The sequence below is a fragment of the Syngnathoides biaculeatus genome, chromosome 11 (genome assembly GCF_019802595.1).
Source record: "Syngnathoides biaculeatus isolate LvHL_M chromosome 11, ASM1980259v1, whole genome shotgun sequence".
Classification (NCBI taxonomy): domain Eukaryota; kingdom Metazoa; phylum Chordata; class Actinopteri; order Syngnathiformes; family Syngnathidae; genus Syngnathoides; species Syngnathoides biaculeatus.
The window spans coordinates 13,914,767-13,938,765 of record NC_084650.1 but is presented as its reverse complement, the minus strand read 5'-3'; the positions used below and the strand labels follow the sequence as shown (position 1 = coordinate 13,938,765).

General features: G+C 45.4%; 1 protein-coding gene across 6 annotated transcripts in view; it reads right to left on the bottom strand.

The window, feature by feature from the left end:
- Window positions 1-1,826: 1,826 nt before the first annotated feature.
- zdhhc9 (zinc finger DHHC-type palmitoyltransferase 9) overlaps window positions 1,827-23,999 on the bottom strand; it is a 33,710-nt gene continuing 11,537 nt past the window's right edge. For all 6 annotated transcript variants that reach the window (XM_061835017.1, XM_061835012.1, XM_061835013.1 and 3 more), the window contains 8 exons: window positions 21,779-21,939; window positions 17,765-17,923; window positions 14,835-14,972; window positions 13,781-13,827; window positions 13,086-13,190; window positions 7,337-7,440; window positions 6,170-6,296; window positions 1,827-4,438 (listed from right to left, as the gene is read on the bottom strand). In XM_061835017.1, coding sequence (XP_061691001.1) covers window positions 4,268-4,438; window positions 6,170-6,296; window positions 7,337-7,440; window positions 13,086-13,190; window positions 13,781-13,827; window positions 14,835-14,972; window positions 17,765-17,923; window positions 21,779-21,939 — 1,012 coding nt within the window. In that variant the 3' untranslated portion in view covers window positions 1,827-4,267. The remainder of the gene's footprint in view (window positions 4,439-6,169; window positions 6,297-7,336; window positions 7,441-13,085; window positions 13,191-13,780; window positions 13,828-14,834; window positions 14,973-17,764; window positions 17,924-21,778; window positions 21,940-23,999) is intronic.

Below are 23,999 nucleotides of genomic sequence, written 5' to 3'. Positions count from 1 at the left end.
TTTGAATATCAGTCACATACATTCACCCTTAAACATTATCTCTTGTTTTTCCTCTCATAGATTGAAAAGAAATAGTTTGGGTTCATGAAAAGGGTCCAATACCGGTCCTCGTCTCTTAATCGGTTTTCCACGTTGGGTACCGTATAATAAAAATGAGTAATACATGAGAAAGGGCCACCTTCATAACCAATATCTGTTGGCAGCGTCTGATACTTAGCACTTCTACACACGTATAGCTCACAAACACTTGCTCTTTCTCGCATACGGACAACGGTGCACAATCACAAACTCGCGAACATCGTTTTAAACACCAAGAACACTTGATTTTTTTTCTTCCTGTGACCCCCCCCAACCCACCCCCATCTCCTCCTTTGGTTTTTATTAGACGGCCACGAGGCCAACGTCCACCGGAACCGAGTCCACGTTTCGTTTTTCTGGGAGGACGGCTGGAGAAAGACTGCGGACTCCTTGGGGGAAGTTAGCTCGGGTGTGATATTTGAGTTCTCGGCGGCGCGAGGGGACTCTTCAAAAAGTCCACCTCTTTAACAAAATCCACACTCGTAAAAATATTTACAATTCGACAATGGCTTTACTTGTTCATTTTGCATCTTACTCACGAGTGTCCAAAGTAATATTTCGCAATCCTTATCACAAATCAGGAGGATTTCCCCCGAAATTCTAACAACAACGATACTAGCTGAAGAAATTACTTAATTTTGTCGGGTTTCTTGCTGAGAGTTTTTGGACGGATCGACTCCATTAGCTTTAGCCTAGCCGGTCTTAAGCCAACCGCGAGCAAGTAAACCGTTTAGCCCACGAGTCACTTAACTACTCCACATTGACGATTCAGGCCTGAAGAAATTATTTAATTTCGTTGGATCTCTTGCTGAGAGTTGGGACGGACTGACTCTGTTAGCTTTAGCCTAGCTGGTCTTAAGCCGCCGCGAGCGGGTGAACCGATTAGCGTACGAGTCACTTAACTACTCCACATTGACGATTCAGGCCTGAAGAAATTATTTAATTTCGTTGGATCTCTTGCTGAGAGTTGGGACGGACTGACTCTGTTAGCTTTAGCCTAGCTGGTCTTAAGCCGCCGCGAGCGGGTGAACCGATTAGCGTACGAGTCACTTAACTACTCCACATTGACGATTCAGGCCTGAAGAAATTACTTAATTTCGTTGGGTTTCTTGCTGAGAGTTTTTGGACGGATCGACTCCATTAGCTTTAGCCTAGCCCGTCTTAAGCCAACCGCGAGCAAGTAAACCGATTAGCCCACGAGTCACTTAACTACTCCACATTGACGATTCAGGCCTGAAGAAATTACTTAATTTCGTTGGGTTTCTTGCTGAGAGTTTTTGGACGGATCGACTCCATTAGCTTTAGCCTAGCCGGTCTTAAGCCAACCGCGAGCAAGTAAACCGATTAGCCCACGAGTCACTTAACTACTCTCCACATTGACAATTCAGGCCTGAAGAAATTACTTAATTTTGTCGGGTTTCTTGCTGAGAGTTTTTGGACGGATCGACTCCATTAGCTTTAGCCTAGCCGGTCTTAAGCCGCCGCGAGCGGGTGAACCGATTAGCGTACGAGTCACTTAACTACTCCACATTGACGATTCAGGCCTGAAGAAATACTTAATTTCGTTGGGTTTCTTGCTGAGAGTTTTTGGACGGATCGACTCCATAGCTTTAGCCTAGCCGGTCTTAAGCCAACCGCGAGCAAGTAAACCGATTAGCCCACGAGTCACTTAACTACTACTCCACATTGACGATTCAGGCCTGAAGAAATTATTTATTTCGTTGGATCTCTTGCTGAGAGTTTTTGGACGGACTGACTCTGTTAGCTTTAGCCTAGCTGGTCTTAAGCCGCTGCGAGCGGGTGAACCGATTAGCGTACGAGTCACTTAACTACTCCACATTGACGATTCAGGCCTGAAGAAATTACTTAATTTCGTTGGGTTTCTTGCTGAGAGTTTTTGGACGGATCGACTCCATTAGCTTTAGCCTAGCCGGTCTTAAGCCAACCGCGAGCAAGTAAACCGATTAGCCCACGAGTCACTTAACTACTCCACATTGACGATTCAGGCCTGAAGAAATTATTTAATTTCGTTGGATCTCTTGCTGAGAGTTTTTGGACGGACTGACTCTGTTAGCTTTAGCCTAGCTGGTCTTAAGCCGCTGCGAGCGGGTGAACCGATTAGCGTACGAGTCACTTAACTACTCCACATTGACGATTCAGGCCTGAAGAAATTACTTAATTTTGTTGGGTTTCTTGCTGAGAGTTTTTGGACGGATCGACTCCATTAGCTTTAGCCTAGCCGGTCTTAAGCCAACCGCGAGCAAGTAAACCGATTAGCCCACGAGTCACTTAACTACTCCACATTGACGATTCAGGCCTGAAGAAATTACTTAATTTTGTCGGGTTTCTTGCTGAGAGTTTTTGGACGGATCGACTCCATTAGCTTTAGCCTAGCCGGTCTTAAGCCGCCGCGAGCGGGTGAACCGATTAGCGTACGAGTCACTTAACTACTCCACATTGACGATTCAGGCCTGAAGAAATTACTTAATTTCGTTGGGTTTCTTGCTGAGAGTTTTTGGACGGATCGACTCCATTAGCTTTAGCCTAGCCGGTCTTAAGCCAACCGCGAGCAAGTAAACCGATTAGCCCACGAGTCACTTAACTACTCCACATTGACGATTCAGGCCTGAAGAAATTACTTAATTTCGTTGGGTTTCTTCCTGAGAGTTGGGACGGAGCGACTCTGTTAGCTTTAGCCTAGCCGGTCTTAATCCGACCGCGAGCGGGTGAACCGATTAGCCCACCTGTCACTTTACTACTAGATATTGACGATTCAGGCCTTGTAAACGAAATATAGTTTTTTTTTCGGTCGTGTTGGTACTAACATTTGATGTTAAATATTAGAATACAAACACGTTTTGTTGTTAGCGATCAGGGCTAGGCTAACTTAGGCCGAGCAGCTTCGACGCGAACGATAAGGCTCCAATTTGGGTACTAAGATTACACAGATGATGATTTTAGTCCAGTGAAGTCGTCGCCAAGTCGAGTATTCACAACATTCGGTCCAAATTCAGCAGGATTTATTGAATTGCGATCGGGCTGGCCAGAACCTCCTGTTTAAGCTGCTACCAGTTTGGGGACCGGGAGCAAAAACCCGTATGTGACGGGTTATTTCTATCGGCAATATTTCCAACGGGAAAGAGCAGCGTGTCAGATGTGATTACGCAGCGTTATTTCCTCTCGTGTGCACTCGCCTGCAGTCTTTTAAAACTTTTTAGCCTCGCTCTTGCGCTCAAATGTACGCTATGCTAAGCTAACTACGATCCCCGCGCCTGTGAACCTGAGGATACGAATCTCATTCTTCACAGCGACTCTCAGCAAGAAAGTAAATATTAAAAGCTCATAAAAACGACGCCGAAAAAGTTCAGGGGGGGGGGTGTTCGACGTTGCGGTGAAATTTCGGGCCGGACGAAAAATGCTCTTTCGGCGACGTTGAGCAGTTGCGCCTTCAAAAGTCCAAATGAAAGGACTTGTGAAGGTTACACATGGTATTTTGCGTTCGTCTCAAAATGTCACCTGAAAGTGTTTGCGGGTATCTCATCGAAGAGTTTAGATGGCGTTTTTTTTAATTTAACACTGTTTGCAGACATCTGTTGCGTCCATTTTAAGGCACAGTTGCTACGAGCTAGCGCGCGCACACTTACAAAACGGTGAAGATAATGTATATCGTGCGGAAGGTAAGCCAATGTCACAGAATATTATACACCCCTTGAACTATTATGTATATAAAAACAAAGAAAGAAAGGAAGGAAAGAAAGACGGGCATTTCCATCGCTAGTAACAGTACTGAATGCAGCAGTTGACAAAATATAAAAATGAAAACGTTGAACTTGCCTGTCCGGAGTCGTCAGGACGCCTCAGCTACGCGCGAGCGCCGCTCGTCCAGCCGTGTGGATTTGCATAGAGCGTGTGTGCACAATGCAAAGGGGGGGCCGAGAGGGGGGGGGGGGGGACGCTACTGAATGAGGGTTGACGCGTGACGCCGGCCGCTCAGGTTTAAAGTTGATACGAGGTTCGGACGCAAAAGTCATCCGATCGGCGCTCTTGTGGGTTTTCTCATGCAGAAATTATTTTTTTTCACCCCCCTCCCCCGGTGAGACTCGTCAAGGAGAGCGTTCCGTGAAATCGCTCCGGACTCGGGTTTATGAGGAGAGTTCCCTGCCCGGGGCGGGACTCGGAGGAGGGGCGGCTAGTGGTTGGCGTCCTTGGCGACGGAGGCCTCGGCGTCGGTCTCGGGGGAGGCCAGAGGCGGGACGAAGGACGAGGGGGGGCGGTCGCCGTCGTGTTCCGTCGGGCCGGCCGCGCCCGGATCGGCGTCGTCGGGCGTGTGCTCGTTCGGGATGAGCGGTGCTCTGGTTTTCTGGAAGCGACGGAAAAAGCATCGATAGGTGCGAAATTGGGCAGTGATTTGATATTGGATTATGAAATTGGTACGGTCATCAACTTTTTCACTTCTTACAAAAACTAATCATCATTTCTCAGGTGGATTTCGTTCATGATTAAAAAACACAAACCGTCATGTTTCGACTAACTGCAGTGCATTACTTATTATATTATCTTTACTGACGGACTCAAGGTACAGATAAAAAGACGATACAGAAAACCGTTTCCGGTAATTCCCGGCCTACAGAGCGCGCCTGATTAGCGCTAGCGTTAAACTGTTTCTGTGTACCGAGGCTTATAACCAGTGCGCTAATGGCAACGCGAGTGCTAACGCTATCACCGTGCTAAAGCTATCACCAGTGCTAGTGCTAGCACTAACGCTGCCCTAACATTAACGTCACGCTAATGCTAGCGCTTTGCTAACGTCATGCTAATGCTAGCGCCGTGCTAACGCTAGCACCAACACTAGCGCCGCATCACTACATAAACTGCATAGTTGAAAGCGTGTGAAAAAAGTCGTGGCTTGTAGGCCGGAAATTACGGTGTTTATAAGGAAAAACAACACAAACGCAAAAAAAATGATTAAAATAAATGCAAACTTAGGATACTCAAATGAGCCCAAAAACTGGAGGAATATCTTGCCTCACTTATGTTCGGGTCACTAAGTGACTATATGATATTAAAGCCTAAACTCAATCTAGCCTGAGAATAAATGTACCATAATTTCCAGCCTGTAAAACAAGATTTTATTCCACACGCTCTCAACCCTGCGGTTAATGCGGCGATGCGGGTAATTTGTGCGTTTTTCCTGACGGTGGAATATATGTGCCGAGGAAGTGATTTTTACTGGTATGTTTTTTTTGTTTTTTTTAACCGACCTTGTTAGCGCTGCGCTAGCCAGTTGCTGCTGTGTTACTGCCGTGTCTCGGTGATTTTTACCAGTATGTTTTTTTTAACTGGCCCTGTTAGCGCCACACTAGCTTTAGCGCCGCGCTAGCGTGTTGGTGCCACGTCTCAGTTATTTAGGCATGTTTTGTTTTTTTTTTTAACCCTGTTAGTGCCGTACTATCGTGTTGCTACTGTGTAGCTGCTGCGGCAGTTTTTTTTTTTTTTTTTTTTTTTTTTTTTTTTTTTCAAAAAAATTTTACCAGCCCTGTTCGTGCTACCGTGTTGTTGCTATGTTAAGCTAAGCTAAGGTATTAAAACTTTGAAAACCTCTTTCTGTGTACCGTCTTTCTTTGTAAATATCTCGTGTTTCCATCTGGGCACTTGCGGCCTTTACACAGGTGCGGCATATGTATGTACCAAATGGTATTTCCTTGACAAATGTACTGGGTGAGGCTTATAATCGGGTGCGCTCTTTAGGCCGGAAATGACGGTATACACGAAATGATGTACATAAACTTCATAAGCAATGCCTGGATGACTTTTAGTCCAAAAAGTCACTTCAAATCTCACAAGCTTCCTCGCCGTGACCCTTGAACTGCTGCCGTTTTAATTGAGTCATGAACGAAACGCGACGTAAGCGGGCACAAAATGGCCGCACATCGCCGTGCCCCTCAACGGATTACGGAGCGTCACGTCAGTACGAGGGGCGGATGCGTTTGTTCTTCCTCGCGCTCTCACACGTTCCTGTAATTGGTTGCGATTGCATTTTATGTTGCCGTCAGCGAGGCGCGAGGGGGGGGAGTCGAACGTGCGTGCTCACCGTGGTCGGAGGCGCTGCCTTGCTGTGATTGGAGAAGGAAAAAGAGGAGGAGGAGGAGGAAGATGGCGCAGCGGACGAGGCGGAAACGGGCGAGTCTTCGCGCATCAGGCCCCTTCTGTCCAAGACGCTAAAGAAGCAAAACGCACAGCGACGGACGGGTCAGTCGGGCCGAGCCGAGCCGAGCCGAGCGGCCCGCGAGCGTCGGCGGCTGCTCGTCGCCGCGACGAATCCGGTTTGTGTGGATAAGCACATTTCCAACAAGCACGCATGTGAACCACAAGATGAAGTCGGGTACACGCTGAAAAGTGGAGGTTATTTTATACCACTCAAAAAAATAACAAGTAATACGTACTACTACATTTTTTTAAATTCCAAATACAACTTGAATGCAGATGTGTTAAAGCAAACCAGAATACGCTGATGTCATATGATACTACAAGAATCAAGCTGCAATACTACAAAAAAAAACTTGTAATTTAACAATATTCACAATATTACAAGTCTATTCTTGTTACATTTTTTCTTGAAAAAAAAAATACAACAATAATGTTACTGATAGAAAAAGAGTGAATTAAAATACATAATAGATATATATAATCCAATGTTAGAATAATAGTGTATAATTACATTGAAAGGTGCATTTTTAAGAAAAAAATATTACAAAATAAAATGGAAAAACAGTGTATGTGTATATATGTATTTTAATTTAATCAATATTACAATAAAAGTGTATAATTACGTTGAAACTTTAAAGAAAAAAATATTACAAAATAAAAGGGCATGTTTTTTTTCCAAGTTGGTCAGGTAAACGTTTTTCTTATGAAAATACATAAATCTGTTAAAAAAAAACTGTCCTGTGGGGGAAAAAAAGTCAAATGTTGCATGAATAAAAGATTTTAAGATTGAGGTAATAAATCTGAAATATTACCCTTCTTATTTAAATGGGAAAATTAGAATATTCTGCCATTAAAAATATTTCCCTCATCACAGTTTAAATATGTCTTCTTATCACATTTTGTTTTTATAATAAATACACACAGACACATACATACATACATATATATATATATATATTATATATATATATATATATATATATATATATATGTGTGTGTGAAATTTAATGCGGCGTAAAATGAACTTGGCGTGTACGGTGTCGGGCCCTACCTCGGGTACGTGGGCCCGCAAAGCACCTCGCAGCAGTTTTTCAAGATGTTCTTATGACTGTAGGGGTTCTGGACCCGGTTCTTCCCGGACCAGGATCCTTTAATCTGTCAGAACACAAAAACATGTATTTTATGCGTGACACTGATCAATACCATACAATACTTGCGGTGAGCAGTATGAAACTACACGTCAGTGATGTCAAAAAATTTAGCACACCGGCTACCCATTCACAACCAGACACAATTTGGACATTTTCACGGAGGGGGAGGGGGGGGGGGGGGCGGGGTGTACTCACTTTTGTTGCCAACGGTCTATACATAAATGGCTGTGTCTTTTTTTCTGGGGACACGATGTAAATTTAAACTGTTACGCTTTTAATATCTTCCCAAGAAAATATATAGACAGCTGGGATAGGCTCCAGCATTCCCCGCGACCCTTGTGAGGATAAGCGGCTAAGAAAATGGATGGGTACTTATTAATTGGAGACTCTAAATTGCTCCAAGATGTGATTGTGAGTGCGACTGCATGTGCCCTGCAATTGGCTGGCAACCAGTTCAGCGTGTACCCCGTTGACAGCTGGGATAGGCTCCAGCACGGTCTGCAACTCCCTCGTGAGGATAAGCAGCTAAGAAAATGGATAGTTATTAATTGGAGACTCAAAACTGCCCCAAGTGGTGATTGTGAGTGCGACTGCTGTCTGTCTCTATGTGCCCCACACTCGGCTGGCAACCAGTTCAGGGTGTGCCCCGCTTGACAGCTGGGATAGCCTCCAGCACTCCCCGCAACCCTTGTGAGGATAAGCGGCGAAGGAAACGGATAGTTATCTATTGGAGACTAAATTGCCCCACGGTGTGATTATGAGTGCGACTGCTGTCTGTCTCTATGCGCCCTGCGATTGGCTGGCAACCAGTTCAGGGTGTACCCCGCCTCCTGCCCGTTGACAGCTGGGATAGGCTCCAGCACTCCCCGCAACCCTCGTGAGGATAAGAAGCTAAGACAATGGATGGATGGATTTCGTTCAAGATTATGGTATTTTAATATAGAAATGTGTAATAAATGTTTTGTGTGTCGGTTTTACTGAAAATCTCAACTGGGCGTGACAAAGAGCTTGAAGCAAGCATCCTTGGCCTCTAATTTTGGAGAACCGTGCGAGCAAGAGTGAGAACAGGTGCTCAAGACTACTCTTTACTACTACGTTTTAATTAGATTAGTACGTGTTGAAATGTAATAAAAATGTATTAAGCTTAAAAAAAATTGTGGTTTTCCACCAATTGCAGGGTTCACAAAAAAAAAAAAAAAAAAAAAAAAAGGTTCTAAGGCAGAGCGGCGCGCTCCGCGGCCCTTTTCGAAAACATTTTCCCCGGGCTTATACCTTATTCAAAGGCGGAGATCTATTTTTAGATGCCGTTCTCGCAGGGTGGGCTTTGACCTACTAAAAAGGATCTCGTCACGGATTTAATGACGCCTGCTTTGATGAGACAAAAAATAAAATAAAATAAAATGGGGGTGGGGCGGGGGGGGGGGGTAATGCACGCGGAAGCCAAGTCAATAATTCATTCAGAAATTTGAGACGTGGGAGAAGAAAAAGGAACAATTTTGTGTCTTTTTACTAAAAGCTACCATATTTTTCACAGTTATCGTCAAGTATGCACTCACGAGATACAACAAAAATCAGATGTGCAAGTGCGCGACCGTTCACTAGTTCCAGCAGTCTGTGCTGTTTCTCTAAAAATGTATTTTGTATTTAATGGATTAAGAGTGAGATTGGCATCATGTCGATCACATTGTTATGACGATATTATATTATTTTAAATCGGAACGCTGCAGTGTTCCACATGCAATTGTAATACTGCAGCGTCCAAGCAGAATATTAAATCATTTAGTTGCTGTATTACATATTTTACAGTTAACAGAGATGAATCCGTTTGTGACCGTTCTCAAATGCTGCACGGTAAACTGCTGCATATTTGCTTTTCACCATTTTTTTCAGTCAGAATGCCATCCAACCAGGCATTCATTTTCTGAGCTGCTTATCCTCACAGGGGTCGCAGGATTGCTGGAGGCTATCCCAGCTATCGTCGGGCAAGAGGCGGGGCACAACCCGAACCCCGGACTGGTTGGCAGCCAATCGCAGGACACATAGAGACAAACAGACGCACTCATAATCACACCTTAGGGCAATTTAGAGTGTCCAATTAATTTTGCGTGTTTTTGGGAAGTGGGAGGAAACCAGAGTGCCCTGGTTGGAGCTGGGATCAAACCCGGGACTTCAGAACCGTGAGGCCGACGCTCTAACCAGTTGCGCCACTGCAGATCTCATCCTCTCTGATTCTCTGAAAATCTTCCCATTTGCACACAAATCCAAAAATAGTGCTCGGGTGCCATCCTCTGACTAAGCAACTATGTGTGTGTCATTTAGTCACGCCATGGCCTTATCTAATTTGAAAAGGAAAAAAAATAAAGCACTTTAGTTGATATGAAGTAGCGAGTCAATTGCAAATTTTACACGGCTATGTAAACTTCTGTTGATTGTTTGTGTTGCTTAAGCGTAATTTCCTTTCGGTTGTTAGGGCAAAGGTTATTTCCTGTTCCCGCAGGCGCCTTCAAATGTAAAGTGGGCGTGGCTCGATTATACTCGCATAATATTTATTTCACCGGCCCGCGGGGACTTCACGATTGAGTCGTTCAGAACTGCCCGCCACCCTTGTGAGGATAAGCGGTGAAGGAAATAGCTGGATGAATGGAGGTATGTTGGGAGGTGAAAGGTATACAGCAGTGGTGTCAAACATACGGCCCGCGGGGCACAACCGGCCCGCAAGGATGTTCGATCAGGCCCGCAGGATAATTTAAAAGCGAAAAAAAAATTGCATCAAAGACACGGAATAAATATTTCTAATAAGATGCAATTCATTGGTTTTTGGGAGTACCAAGATGGCGGCCAACCAGCTTCAACCAATTGACACACCGCTCAATGTGTGTGCGCGCTATCCAGGTTAAAGGTCAAAATGGTTTCAAAATGATCTAGCTTGGTCCCAAAAAATAATAATAATTTCAACAGGCATGCAGATTTTTCATATCCACTGCAGTTTTTTTTTTAAATAAAGTAAATCCAATTTTTAGTATCCTAAAAAAAAAAAAATACGTAATACCCATTTAAACTACTTTATTGGGAAAGGACCAAGTCAAGGATCCACAATTGCCCAAAAGCAATGGAGTCTATATTTTTGCATATTCAACTTGCAGTGTATCAATAATGTATAAACACAAGATATGACCCACTTTGCCTTATTGATCGTCCGCCCTACCCCTTTACTCAATCAATCGATACGTCTCCACATTTTCTCCTCATGCGCTTCTCCCTAATGGCCAAAACCGGACAAGCGTGCGCTCGGTTGTCCTGGCCGGGGCAGTTTTTCTTTTTCAAAGAGGACAATATGCCCCCCCCCCCCCCACCCCCACCCGCTCGTGTTGCGTTTCGGGACGTTTTTAGCTTTCAAAGCGCTTGCCGGCCATTTTGTCACATGACTCAGCTGCTCCGTTGGCAACTTCCTCCTCGTCGGTATCAATGAAATGTTTAAATTTGGAAAGAAAAAAAAAAAAAAGAGCCATTAAAAATGCACTTAACTGCTTCATCAGTTTTATTCGCAAACTATATTCAGTATAGTGTATTTTTTTGGGGACTATCGATTGATGCTTAACAAGTTAGACTTAGCCGAGCCTTTGTCCTCGGCTCGTGGGGGAGGCAGGGCCGTCGTCATGGCAACAAGCGCAGCGGTCCTTTGGAGACGGTCGTGTTGACGCCCCGTCGGTGTTTATCCTTCCAGCCATGTGAGGCCACGCGCGAGCGCGCACACACTGGAGCTGGCTTTTCGAGCTGACGAGAAATACGCTTAAAAAAAAAAAAAAACACGGTTTGATGTTGCCGACGTTGTCAATCTGGTTCCGTTAATAAGTGCAACGCAAATGGGATTGGAAACTGCCGTGAGGGTAAAATTCTGACAAGATAAAAGGAAATTGTTACCATTTTTGTAGCAATTTGAGCGACTGTTGCTAATGTGCAAAATTTGAATTTGCTACACACGAGACTACATTATAACCTCCAAAATCTGGAAAATTGCCAGAATATGTGAACCGATTGATTTTTTTTGGGTGGTGATTTTTTTTTTAATGGTTCCAGTGCACGACATTAAATTCGGCACAGTTTTAAAAAAAAAAATCATATTTAAAAAAAATTTTTTTTATTGTATTTATTTATTTATTACACGTGGTGGTTCGGTTTTGCAGGGTAATAAAAATGCATAAGTCAACAATTCCATGATAAGCAGACTCCTCGTAGGCGTTGTCCTATTTTTGTCTAAATTATGCTTATTGGCTCTTCATCTCCAGATATTTGATTTTCACAAATAGCAGCTTAAGGCACACGAGGGAAGGGATTGAGTAGGAGCGTGGGCCTATGGTGGGGGGGGGGGGGGGGGGGGGAATATAGATAGATAATATTTTGCAGCGTTGGCCTCACTTTTCTGAGGTCTCGGGTTCGATCCCGCCCCGCTTGTGTGGAGTTTGCATGTTCTCCCCGTGGCTGCGTGGGTTTCCTCCGGGCACTCCGGTTTCTTCCCACATCCCAAAAAGCATGCAACATTAATTGGAGACACTAAATTGCCCCTAGGTGTGATCGTGAGTGCGGCTGTTTGTCTTGATGTGCCCTGCGATTGCCCGGCGACCAGTTCAGGATGTACCCCGCCTCCTGCCTGTTGACAGCTGGGATAGGCTCCGGCACTCCCCGCGACCCTCGTGAGGATTAGCGGCCAAGAAAATGGATGGATGGATATTTTCCATCTTACTTTAGCACATTCGCCGCTTAGCTGTGAGGTTGTGGGTTCAAATCCGACCTCCCCCATGTGGACTTTCTTCCCCGGGCCTGCGTGGGTTTTCCTCCAGGTCCTCCGGTTTCCTCCCACATTTCCAAAACACGCATTGACTACTTTAAATCGACCGCAGGTGTGAAGGATTGTTTGTTTACTTGCGCCCTGAGGTCGGCCGGCGACCAGTTCAGGGGGTGCCCCGCCCTATCGTCCGCAGTCAGCTGGCGAAAAATTCCCTGTGTTTTGACACACGTGGCCATTAAAGCTGATTCTGCATACCTGGCAACCCATATAAGGATGAACCATGTGCAAAATGGATGAAAAAATTGCTAATGTCAGTGTTTGAACAATACAGGGAGTCCGACCTAAGACGTTTGGACTTTACAACGCCCGTCCCCCGTCCGCCATTTTGTCCGGCTAATGCTTGTCCGCGTTTGTGCGCCGGGAGTATGTTCATATTTTTCGCCCTCATTTTTTTCGACATTATTGGCAAAAAGAAGAACGCCGTGTCTTTGTAGCAATGCTTCTACAGCCAAATGAAAATCCATTACCGTGGAAACGATGCTCAAGATCATAAAAAGATTAGCAAAAGGAGAGTCGACCTTGGTGACAATTATTAAAGAGAAAGCCCGTATTTTGGCGCATGTGAAGGGTTCCGTTCCTACGTCGGGTACAATGATCACAAAACCAGGTTCTTTGGGACTTGTCGAGATGGAGAGGACTGAGGACCAGGTTCCTTGGCAATAGCTAAGCACAGCCTCCCCTCCTTCTTCTCCGTCCACCTCTCAGCAGTCATGCCGAGTACATCATCTTGTTTATGTAAATTCTGACTTTAACGGTGGAATCCGACTTAAGTCGAAATTCGAGAGAAGTTTTTGGAGACTTACGTCCTCGTTGGTGGTCTGGTTGAGCGAGATCAGGTACGTGTGGAAGCCGGTCAGGCCCACTACCGACCACAGCGTGAAGAAACACACCAGCACCTCCAGCACGGTGAGAACTTCCAGTCAAGGAAACGGCAACACCCGTTTAGCGCCCGCCACGTATTCCGGGGACAACAAAATGGCCGACAGTTACAGGACGTTATTAAAAGCAGGGACTGTCAACAAAAAGCACTTCTAGGAGGAACCAATACCTGCCGGGAATGCTGAAAATCTGCAACTCAAAGCTTTAGAATTCCCTATAAATGACACGTTATAGTATTAATATCATTGCTGGACAGCTGGGTAAGCAAATCAAGCGTCCCTACTTTAGAACAAGATAAGTAATAATAAGAAGAACGAATAAATAATAAGAAATAACTCTAGATAACGAAGAGGACATCACGCGTTGCAGTTGTGAGCATCGTTGCACTGCATTTGCTTATCCAGATGTCCGTGTCGTCTACAGGAATGATAATAAACTTATATTAAATTAGCATTTTGTCCGCACCTTACACAGAAATTTACATCGTGTACACAGCACATCACAATGATGTCGAGACTACTTAATTTTTTTTTCCCGCCCGAGTCATGTCTTGCGTGCTATAGTATTTACATTATATTAGTTTTAAAAATAAAACAAACAAACAAAACAAAGGATATGTTCCAGGTGTTTCCTTCAAAGTGCTCAAAAAGCCATCATCCACTGAACCTGGAAAACAGAGCGGCACACACAAGTCAGACTTTTCCAGAAATAAACAGTTTAGATTTTGTTATCTCATATAAAAATACAGAAATGTGCTTTTTTTCCCCTTCCTTTTATACGTACAAAAATATACAAAATTGGTCCAAAAGTATCAACTACCGTAATTTCCGGCCTAATGCGCGCACCTGGTTATAAGCCTCACCCAGTACATTTGTAAAGGAAATACCATTTGGTACATACGTAAGCCGCACCTGTGTAAAAGCCGCAAGTGCCCACGTTGAAACACGAGATAGTTACAAAGAAAGACGGTACACAGCGTTTGCGGAGTTTTAATACCTTAGCTTAACATAGCAACAATACGTAGCACGAACAGGGCTGGTTAAAAAAAATAAAAATAAAAACACGCTACCGCGGTTAAAAAAAAAAAAAAAAACATACTGGTTTAAAATCACACGGCAGTAACACAGCACCAACACGCTAGCGCGGCGCTAACAGGGCCGGTGTGAAAAAACAAAACAAAAGAAAAAAAAAGCATACCGGTTAAAAATCACTGAGATACGGCAGTAACACAGCAGCAAGACGCTAGGACAATGTTAATGTTAGCGCAGCACTAACAGGGCCGGTTAAAAAAAAAAAAATGGTAAAAGTCACTTCCTCAGCACATATATTCCACCGGTCTCACTCTTAACATTTCCGCTCGAGTGCCCCCTTGTGGCCGTTGCATAATGCACAAATCAGCCGCATCCCCGCATAAGCCGCATATGTACAAGTTTGAATCGTGTGAAAAAAAAGTTGCGTTTTTAAGGTCGGAAATTACGGTATGTGCGGTTAGAAAAAAATGAAAAAAAAAGGCTAGCAAGTGTGAAAAAATTGTCACATGCACATCATGTTACGCCACAGGGCCGATCTCAGCGCGTCTTATTGAGGTCAGCGCCGCGCGCGTTTGTCGGCAAAACTGGCCCTTCTGGTCCGGCCACATTCCTTCCCGCGTCGACGCGCCGCAGGATACTCACGCATGACCACGTGGACGATGTCGAAGGTGAAGATGTAAATGGTGAGCAGCGAGAGTGACAGCGTGAACAAGTAGAAGTAGCGGTAGTTCCTCTTGCCCACGCAGTTGCCCACCCACGGGCAGTGGTGGTCGAAACGGTCTGAAGGGGGGGGGGGGGGGGGGACGGACCAAAGATCACAACAATGTTGAAAATGCTAAATGCGTTTTGTTTTTGGTCATCAAAGGAAATGGCGGTTAACAATACACCCGCTGTTGGAACGATGGCCTCGCGCATTGCTTTCTGTAAACCGGCGAGCTATATTTAGTGTTCATTTCCTTTTCCTCCTCTCTTCTGTCATTAGGAAGCGAGTCAGACGCCAAGCAAAATGAGCTTTAGATACAAAAGATTTGCAATAAAACAAGCCACTCGAGTACACTTTCAACAGGTGACATGACGGTCATGCGTTGGCTTTAATTATATTCTAGATATTGACAAAGAAAGACTGTACAAAAAATTTAATGCTAGCGCTAATGCTAACGCTAACGTGGCGTTGACAGGGCCGGTTAAAAAAAAAAAAAAAAAAGATATTGACAAAGAAAGACGGTACACAAAAGTTTAATGCTAGCGCTAATGTTAGCAGCTTTAACGCCGCGCTAACGCTAACACGGCATTGACAGGGCCGTTTGGAAAAAAAAAAGATATTGACAAAGAAAGACGGTATAAAAAAAGTTTAACGCTAGTGCTAACGCTAACAGGGGGAAAAAAAAAAAAAAAAAAAAAATCAATGAGACACGCCAGTAACACAGCAGCAACAAGCTGGCACAGTGCTAACGCTAGCGCAGCACTAACATGGCCGGTAAAAGTCACTTCCTCGGCACATATATCCCGGTCTCACTTTTACCTTTTCCGCTCGAGTACCCCCCTTGCGGCCGTTAGCACAAATTAGCCGCATTTCTGGATTAGTAATATTTCTTTCATATCGTTTTAACAGGGCGCACATTGAAAATTCATTTTTACACACACACACACACACACACCACACACACACACACACTTGGTCTTCTAGCAATAAAAGTGTGAAATTAACAAATTTTTTTGCTGCCCATTTCTGAGCGTGTCCTCAAATGTGCATGCATTGTACAAATATGAATGACTGACAATAAAAGTAAATATATTCTTTTTTAGATTGAGTAGATTCTTATTTGGGTGCGTACTGTAGTACGGGTGTATGGTGGTACTTTTCTCTCACTGAAAATCTGCACTTCATTAAGGTCTCGTTTTATTTCAAATTTACAGCCAAGGTCCAAATCGTAAAAAAAAAAAAAAAAATTCCTTAGTTTGATGTAAAAAAAATAATAATTCATTATTGAGTGCCAAAACATTCCTGTTCCCTGATTCGGCTCTCAGAACAATTGCTGGCAAACACACCGGCGAACGGTACCCTACGAGATTACTGACGCGGGGAGAAGATTCGGGGGGGGGGGGGGGGGTGTCTATGCGCTTAGTTTGCAGATAAGCTTCGTTTACGGGCGCTCGGGTTTCAGAGGGTGGTCACATCAATGACCGAGTCTCGAAGCTTTTGATTCCTCCGCCAAAACCGCTTTCACTTCAGCCGAGCTACAAGGCCGACTAAAACCGAACTCGATGGCGGGGCCGGGGGGGGGGCAGAACAAAAACAATTCAATTGCGTATAGATGTGTGTAAAACAGAGCAGTGGGTAATAAAGACAAAATAGTTTGCCTGATTATCGTAATTTCCTGCTTACAAGCCGCCATTTTTTTTCAGACGCTTTCAAACATGCGTTTTTTACGGTGAAGCGGCGCTAGCGTTAGCGCAGCGCTAGCATTAGCCTGGTTATAAGCCTCTGCAAACAGAAAGAGTTTAACGCTAGCGCCCCGCTAACACTGATCCGATAACCAGGTGCGCTCTGTTGGCCGGGAATGGGTGGAATCCGTGAGAATGATTGACACCTCCTTTGGACCAATCAGTGAGCGTAATTTTTCTGAACTCCGCCCATGCTGTCCACAGCCGCCATCTTTTACCCACAAAGAGCTCGCGTGCGTACTTGAATCCTCTGAATTGCGAATCGCTCACAACATGCTTTGGCCGCGCTGCGTCCGCCATTTTTGATCGGTAGCTTGGGGGGCCTGGCAACAGTAGGCGGGCGTGGCCTAGGCGCCCTGCGTGGATTCATGCATTCCATTTGGAACAAAAAAAAAAAACAATTTTGTGAAAAATGTTTTTTTCAATTTTGTGAAAAATAGCCTGCCCGCGGGTGCCGAACTGCGATTATGCCAGGGTCCACTTGTCACCTCATAAAGGTTTTGATGCCGGGTGACAATTAGATCCCAGAACACGATATTTCTGTTGTCGAGATACGCTATGGAAAATAAAAGTAAATAAATTTTTAAAATAAGGTATATACATCATAATAAACTCCTCGGCACCCAATTTAGAGAGTTCAAGAACAATAATAGCACCGGCGAGTTAACGCCAGCCGCATACCTTAAAAATAGATTTTCAAAACGTTTCCTCAAGAGGACGGATGACTTCTGCGCTCACATAAATAGAGATCACGTTTTCATATTTCTAAAGAGAACCGAATTGGATTATAACGACCTCATCAAACGAAGAATGTGGAACATGACTAAGAGGTTTTCTCCGTCTTTCCATATACAAGCAGCCATTGGATACAAAATGGATACAAAAGTAGCCATTGTTGACTGTGTGTTTACAAAAAAAAAGCGCACATTTTTTTCGTTTTCATAAAAGGTTATGATCTTTTTTCTTTTATTTTTTTAAATCCATTTATAAATCCGTCACCAAGATCACCGCCGGCTGCTCATTTTTTCACCACGCTTCAAATCAGACGCGACGACTTCCGCGTCACGCTCTTCAAATCGTAAAAAAAAAAAAAAAAAAAAAAAAAGGCGGCCCGGCCCGGCGCTTACCGACGCAGTTGTCGCAGATGCTGCAGTGGGACGCTCGCGGGGGCCGGAAGATCTTGCACGTGTAGCAGTACTTGAGCTTGACGATCTGGTTGTTGATCTCGACGTTGCGGATGCGGGGCGGCGGGCGCTGCCCGCTGGGGACGTTCCCGTTGGCCGCCTCTGCGGAAGAAAACAAATCGGAGACTGATGCGGGTTCCCGTTTGGAGGCCGAAAAATATTACGACGGCACCACCTTGACCCACGAGACCGAGATGGTGGATAGCCGGTATGCAAATTCAATGTTCTAGTGCCACTAAATCATTCCATCCATCCATTGGCTGAGCCGCTTATCCTCACAATGGGTCACGGGGAGTGCTGGAGCCTATCCCAGCTGTCAACGGGCAGGAGGCGGGGTACACCCAGAACTGGTTGCAAGCCAATCGCAGGGCACATGGAGACAAACAGCCGTACTCAAAATCACACCTCGGGGCAATTTAGAGTCTCCAATTATTAACTTCCTTTTGCCGCTTACCTCACAAGGGTCACGTGTGTCAAAACACAAGGAACATTTCACCAGCTGACTGCGGACGATAGGGCGGGGTACACCCTGAACTGGTCGCCGGCCGATCTCAGGGCACAAGTAAACAATCATTCACACCTGCGGTCAGTCGCCTATGCATGTTTTCGCCATTTGGGAGACAACCCACGCAGGGGAGGCCGGGTTTGAACCCACAACCTCACAGCTATGCGGCAAATGTGCTAAAGAAAGATGGAAAATATCCATACATCCGTTTTCTTCGCCGCTTATCTCCACAAGTGTCACGGGGAGGGCTGGAGCCTATCCCAGCTGTCAACGAGCAGGAGGCGGGGTACACCCTGAACTGGTCGCCAGCCAATCGCAGGGCACTTAGAGAGAGACAACAGTCACACTCACAATCACACCGAGGGGCAATTTAGAGTCTCCAATTATTAACTATCCATCCATTTTCTTTTTGCCGCGTATCCTCACAAGGGTCGCGTGTGTCAAAACACGAGGAATATTTCATCAGCTGACTGCGGACTTAAGGGCGGGGTACACCCTGAACTGGTTGCAAGCCACTCGCAGGGCACACAGAGACAAAAAGGGGTTCGCACTCACAATCTCACCTAGGGGCAATTCGGCGAGATTGGAGTACATCAAGGGAAGTTCGTAGGGTGAAAAGTGTGGGGTGACTGGAGACCCCTCGTCTTATTATTTATACTGAAGGGTATTTAATGCTATTACACTGTTATAACCATCTTATTCACAATGGCCATTCCGATGTGCTAAAATATTTAATAGCAGTAAAGATGGACTTTGAGCATGACATCATGACTACATACAGACTCTTACCATGACATTCATTATTTATTCCATTACAGTTTCATAGAGGTTCCTGCCACGATGCATAACTGATCGATTTGTTTTATTCCTTAATTAATTTTTTCACGGCTCGTTAGCTTCATTTGTCATGTGGCTTTGAGCTCCATTTCAACGATTGCTTTACACATTTTAACGACGTAACCGTCTGACAAATGATTTCGTATCACGTGAGATCACACTAAATACTTCTGTCATTTACATCCATCCATTTTCTCTGCCGCTTATCCTCACGAGGGTCGCGGGGAGTGCCGGAGGCCATCCCGGCTGTCGACGGGCAGAAGGCGGGGCTATGCCCTGAACTGGTCGCCAGCCAATCGCAGGACAAGAAAAACACACACTGGCCGCAATATTAAGCGCATGTGCAAAATATAGAAATATAGTTTCCATGGTACTATAGTGGTATGCAAAAAAAAAAGAAAGAAATCCATCTATTCATCCAATTTCTTTGCCGCTTATCCTCACGAGGGTCGGGGGGAGTTCCAGAGGCCGTCCCGGCTGTCGACGGACAGAAGGCGGGGCTACGCCCTGAACTGGTCGCCAGCCAATCGCAGGGCACACGGAGACAGACAACACTCGCACTCACAATCACACCTATGCGCAATTTAGAGTGTCCAATTAACGTTGCACGTTTTTGGGGATGCGGGAGGAAACCGGAGCGCCCGGAGAAAACCCAATGCAGGCACGGGGAGAACATGCAAACTCCACACAGGCGGGTCCGGGATCGAACCCGAGACCTCAGGACTGTGAGGCCAACCAGCTGAGCCACCACTGTTCCGCCTCATTTACATACACTATTTTAATATTCCTATAGTGTATTTTACAGCTCAGTGTGTACTTTTTGATAAAGAAAGTAATAAGTATACACTTATTAGGGTATTGGTAAAAATGAAAATAAAAATTCTAAATCCAATGATCTATAGATGAGAAATAATTTTTCGAGCAGTCAAATTGTGTGCGTGGTGGGTCTCGGGTGCAGTTTTCAGTTCCACGAGCTAAACACAGGGCGGCGATTTTAAAATTGACCACATTTCCAAGTAATATCTGAAGCCGTTTCAATAGACGACATTATTGAATACTGCCTTTTATTTCCGCAGCTGCGACGGTGCAAAAACAAAGCCGCGCTTCAACAAATTGGCACGCTGATGACTTTATAACGTCCTGCTCCATTTCTTAAAATGGATGAAATTGCAGGAGATCATCATGAGAATAATTAAACTGTGTGGCTCCCCCCCCCCCTCCCATCATGCATCAGGCCGAATGAGTCACGGTGCTGATGGGAGAGGAGAGCGGCGGCGCCCCCCCCCCCCCCGCCCCCCCACTCGGAGGAGCGAACGTCCGTCCCCCGTCACGAGTCCTCGCCCGCCGGCGCTTTCGCGGAGCGAGATGGCCGCTGAACGACGCTGCGAATCTTTTGCGCAGACAAAGACCGAGCAGGCTTACGCGCGAGCGAGATGGGCGGGTGGGGGTGGTTATGCGGGGTGGGGGGGGGAGGGGGCCAATAAGATCTGCTGCAGAAAATACTGCGCTACGGTTTCCTCCCCAGGTCATAAAAAAAAAAAATAAAGCAGGCAAGGGAGGGAGCGATGGAATTGCTCGGAGAGATGGAGATTAGGGGGGGGGGGGGTCGTTTGTAAAGCGTTAGTCGCGATTACCCGATTTGGATAATGAAATGACAGTAACGAGAATGTTTGTGCGGTGGAAACAAACACGCTAATATGTTGAACCGACAACTTCACGAGGAAACGTGCGTTCGATGCCTGCCGGCCATTTTCAAACCAGTTCCCTAATGTCGCCAGCCGAAAGCATTCGGAGCATTAAGGCCAGTCTTTCGAGAGCTGGACCAGGGGTGGCCAGACTTTTTTTTTTTTTTTTTTACCCCAAGATCTACTATCTCAAGCACACAACCAGGAAAACCAAGGAGTGGCTCCGGAAGAAGCATATCAAGGTTCTGGCGTGGCCTAGCCAGTCTCCAGACCTAAACCCGATGGAAAATCTTTGGTGGGAGCTGAAACTCCGTGTTCCTCAGCGATAGCCCAGAAACCTGTCTGATCTAGAGAAGATCTGCGTGGAGGAGGGGATCAAAATCCTTCCTGCAGTGTGCGCAAACCTGGTGAACAACTACAGGAAACGTTCGACCTCTGTAATTGCAAACAGGCTACTGTACCAAATATTAACATTGGTTTTCTCAGGTGTTGAAATACTTATTTACAGATGTATCACACAAATAAATTGTTTAAAAAAAAAAAAATTAGTGGACATGCACCAACGATGAAAATTTCAGACCCCCTCCGTGATTTCTAAGTGGAAGAACTTGCACTATAGCAGGGTGTTCAAATACTTATTTTCATCACTGTATAAGAAGCACAAACATACCAAAGGAAAGAGCAGAAAAAAAAACAAAACACTTCCTAGATTTTTCCATTCTTTAGTTAGGACTACGGGTTGGTTTAGTTCTGGGTGATGATCGCAATATTGCTAATCGATTTCAAAGTTTTGTATTTATCCAACTGCCAAAATTCAAGTTGAAACACAACTGTAGAACAAACCAGAAACGTACTCATATGTGAAATGATCAGATTCAAATAAGAGCAATAAGAAAACTTGTGCAGTGTTGAAAATCCACATCGACTCACCGATTTCCATCTCAATGAACGTGGCCTCCTCGGGCAGCGCCCGAGGAAGGACCCCCGGGTCACTGAAGCTGGTCCGGAGTAGCATGGCCATGACAAAGAGGAAGAGCGCGGCGGCGAAGACCGGGATGGCGGCGGACAGGTGGACAGCCAGGTACGGACATCTAAAAGGAGAAAAAGACAAAAAAAAAAAAAAAAAAAAGGGAGGATCAGCAGTTGCACCTCCGAGCCATAAATCTGGACCGTAAAAAGGCAGAAGGACATGTCGTCAAACGCTGTTGTGGGCATGAGCTCGTAAAAGTCGGGGTTTGGGTATAAATAAATATCATGCCACGCCGCCTTCACAATCTGGAGGGCTGGAGACACGTTAGCATAAATCACCAGGCTGGGCACGACCAAGTAGTGCTGTGGAACATCAGTGAGTACGCCATCTGTACCGGGACGCTGACCGCCTGAAATTCTGAACTCTCATTCAAGTGTACAAAGAAGTCAATCACTGTTTAATATAAGGATGTAAAAACAATAAAACCATCTTTGCACAACTGTTAACACACGATATAGATTTTACATATTGCACGTCTTAGAAGGAATACTTCCTATAAACAGAAATGTCTTTTGTTCTTTGTTCTTGTTGCTATGTTGTTACTTGCTCTCTGTTCTGATTGTCGTACCAGGCCAGGACCGACTGCCGGAGAAAAATTCCTTGTGTGTTTTACACACTTGGCCATTAAAGCTGATTCTGATTATGAATTCATATTATCCCATTAACATTGAATTTCAATTTATTGTGGCACATCCTGACCGAAAGAACAAGATCCCGGATACAAGCGGCCGAAATGAGTTTCCTCCGCAGGGTGTCCGGGCTCTCGCTTAGAGATAGGGTGAGGAGCTCGGTCATCAGGGAGGGGCTCAGTGTCGAGCCGCTGCTCCTTCGCATTGAGAAGACCCAGATGAGCCGGCTGGGGTATCTGATTTGGATGCCTCCTGGACGCCTCCCTGGTGAGGTGTTCCGGGCATGTCCCACCAGAAAGAGACCCCGAGGACGACCCAAGATACGCTGGAGAGACTATGTCTCTCGGCTGACTCGGGAACACCTCGGGATCCCCTCCGGAAGATCTGGAAGAAGCGGCTGGGGAAAAGGAAGTCTGGGTATCCCTGCTGAAGCTACTTCCCCCAGGACCCGACCTGGAAAAGCGCTAGATAATGACCGGATGGATGGACATCAAGGAGCCGAGCGTTCGCTTCCGTGCATGTTAGTGACGAACTGGGCTGAGAAATATGAGTATGAATGTGATTATCAGCAGCATCAATTTGGCCTGGAAACCAAAATGGCCTTCATTGGTCGCAGAAATTCCGCACTTCACCCCTGCTAACGTGAGAGGTTTTGAGCATTTGAAGTTCCCGAGTCCATCCATTTTCCCGGACAGCTCATCACACTCCCGGAGCCGACGGCCAGTCAATCACAGGGTTGACAAATCTCAACACACAACCGTTCACGCGGCGCGACGACACGACATGACATTTCAATTTCAACCGAGCAGTTCATTGTTAAATAAGCTTCTTTGGACTCCTTGTTGAACATGTATCAGGAGGGGGTTTTTTTGGGTCTGTTTTGCTGCGTACTACCAGGTTCAAAATAATTGGAAAGACTTGCCGACATCACATGGTAGGTAGTTTAGACAAAATCCATCCGTTTTCTGAACCACTTGTGATCACAAGGGTCGCGGGACTGCTGGAACCTATCCCAGCTATCATGGGGAAGGGGGGGCAGGGTACACCCTGAACTGGTTGCAAGCCAATCGCAGGTCACATCGAGACAAACAACCATACGCAATCACGATCACACCTAGGGGCAATTTTGAGTCTCAATTTAGTGCATGTTTTTGGGATTTAGGAGGAAAGTGGAGTGCCCAGAGAAAAGCCATGCAGGCACGGGGAGAACCGTACAGGCGGGGCCGGCATTTGAACCCCCCCAAACATACCAAACAATTAAAAAATAAAAACTTTAAACCAATCCAACCACAGGCAAGAATGAAACTCCACCAGTTTGTGCTGATTAACAAGTTTGTCCGAATACCTGAACACACACATAACTGCGGAACCGGTCTGATGTGTTTGAATTTTCCCCATAATAGGAAACAAACGTCAGAGTTCAAACAGATTGGAAGCAATTTCCTCGTCTTAACGAGGCAAGGGCCAAATTGTCAGAAGGCAGCCCCCCACC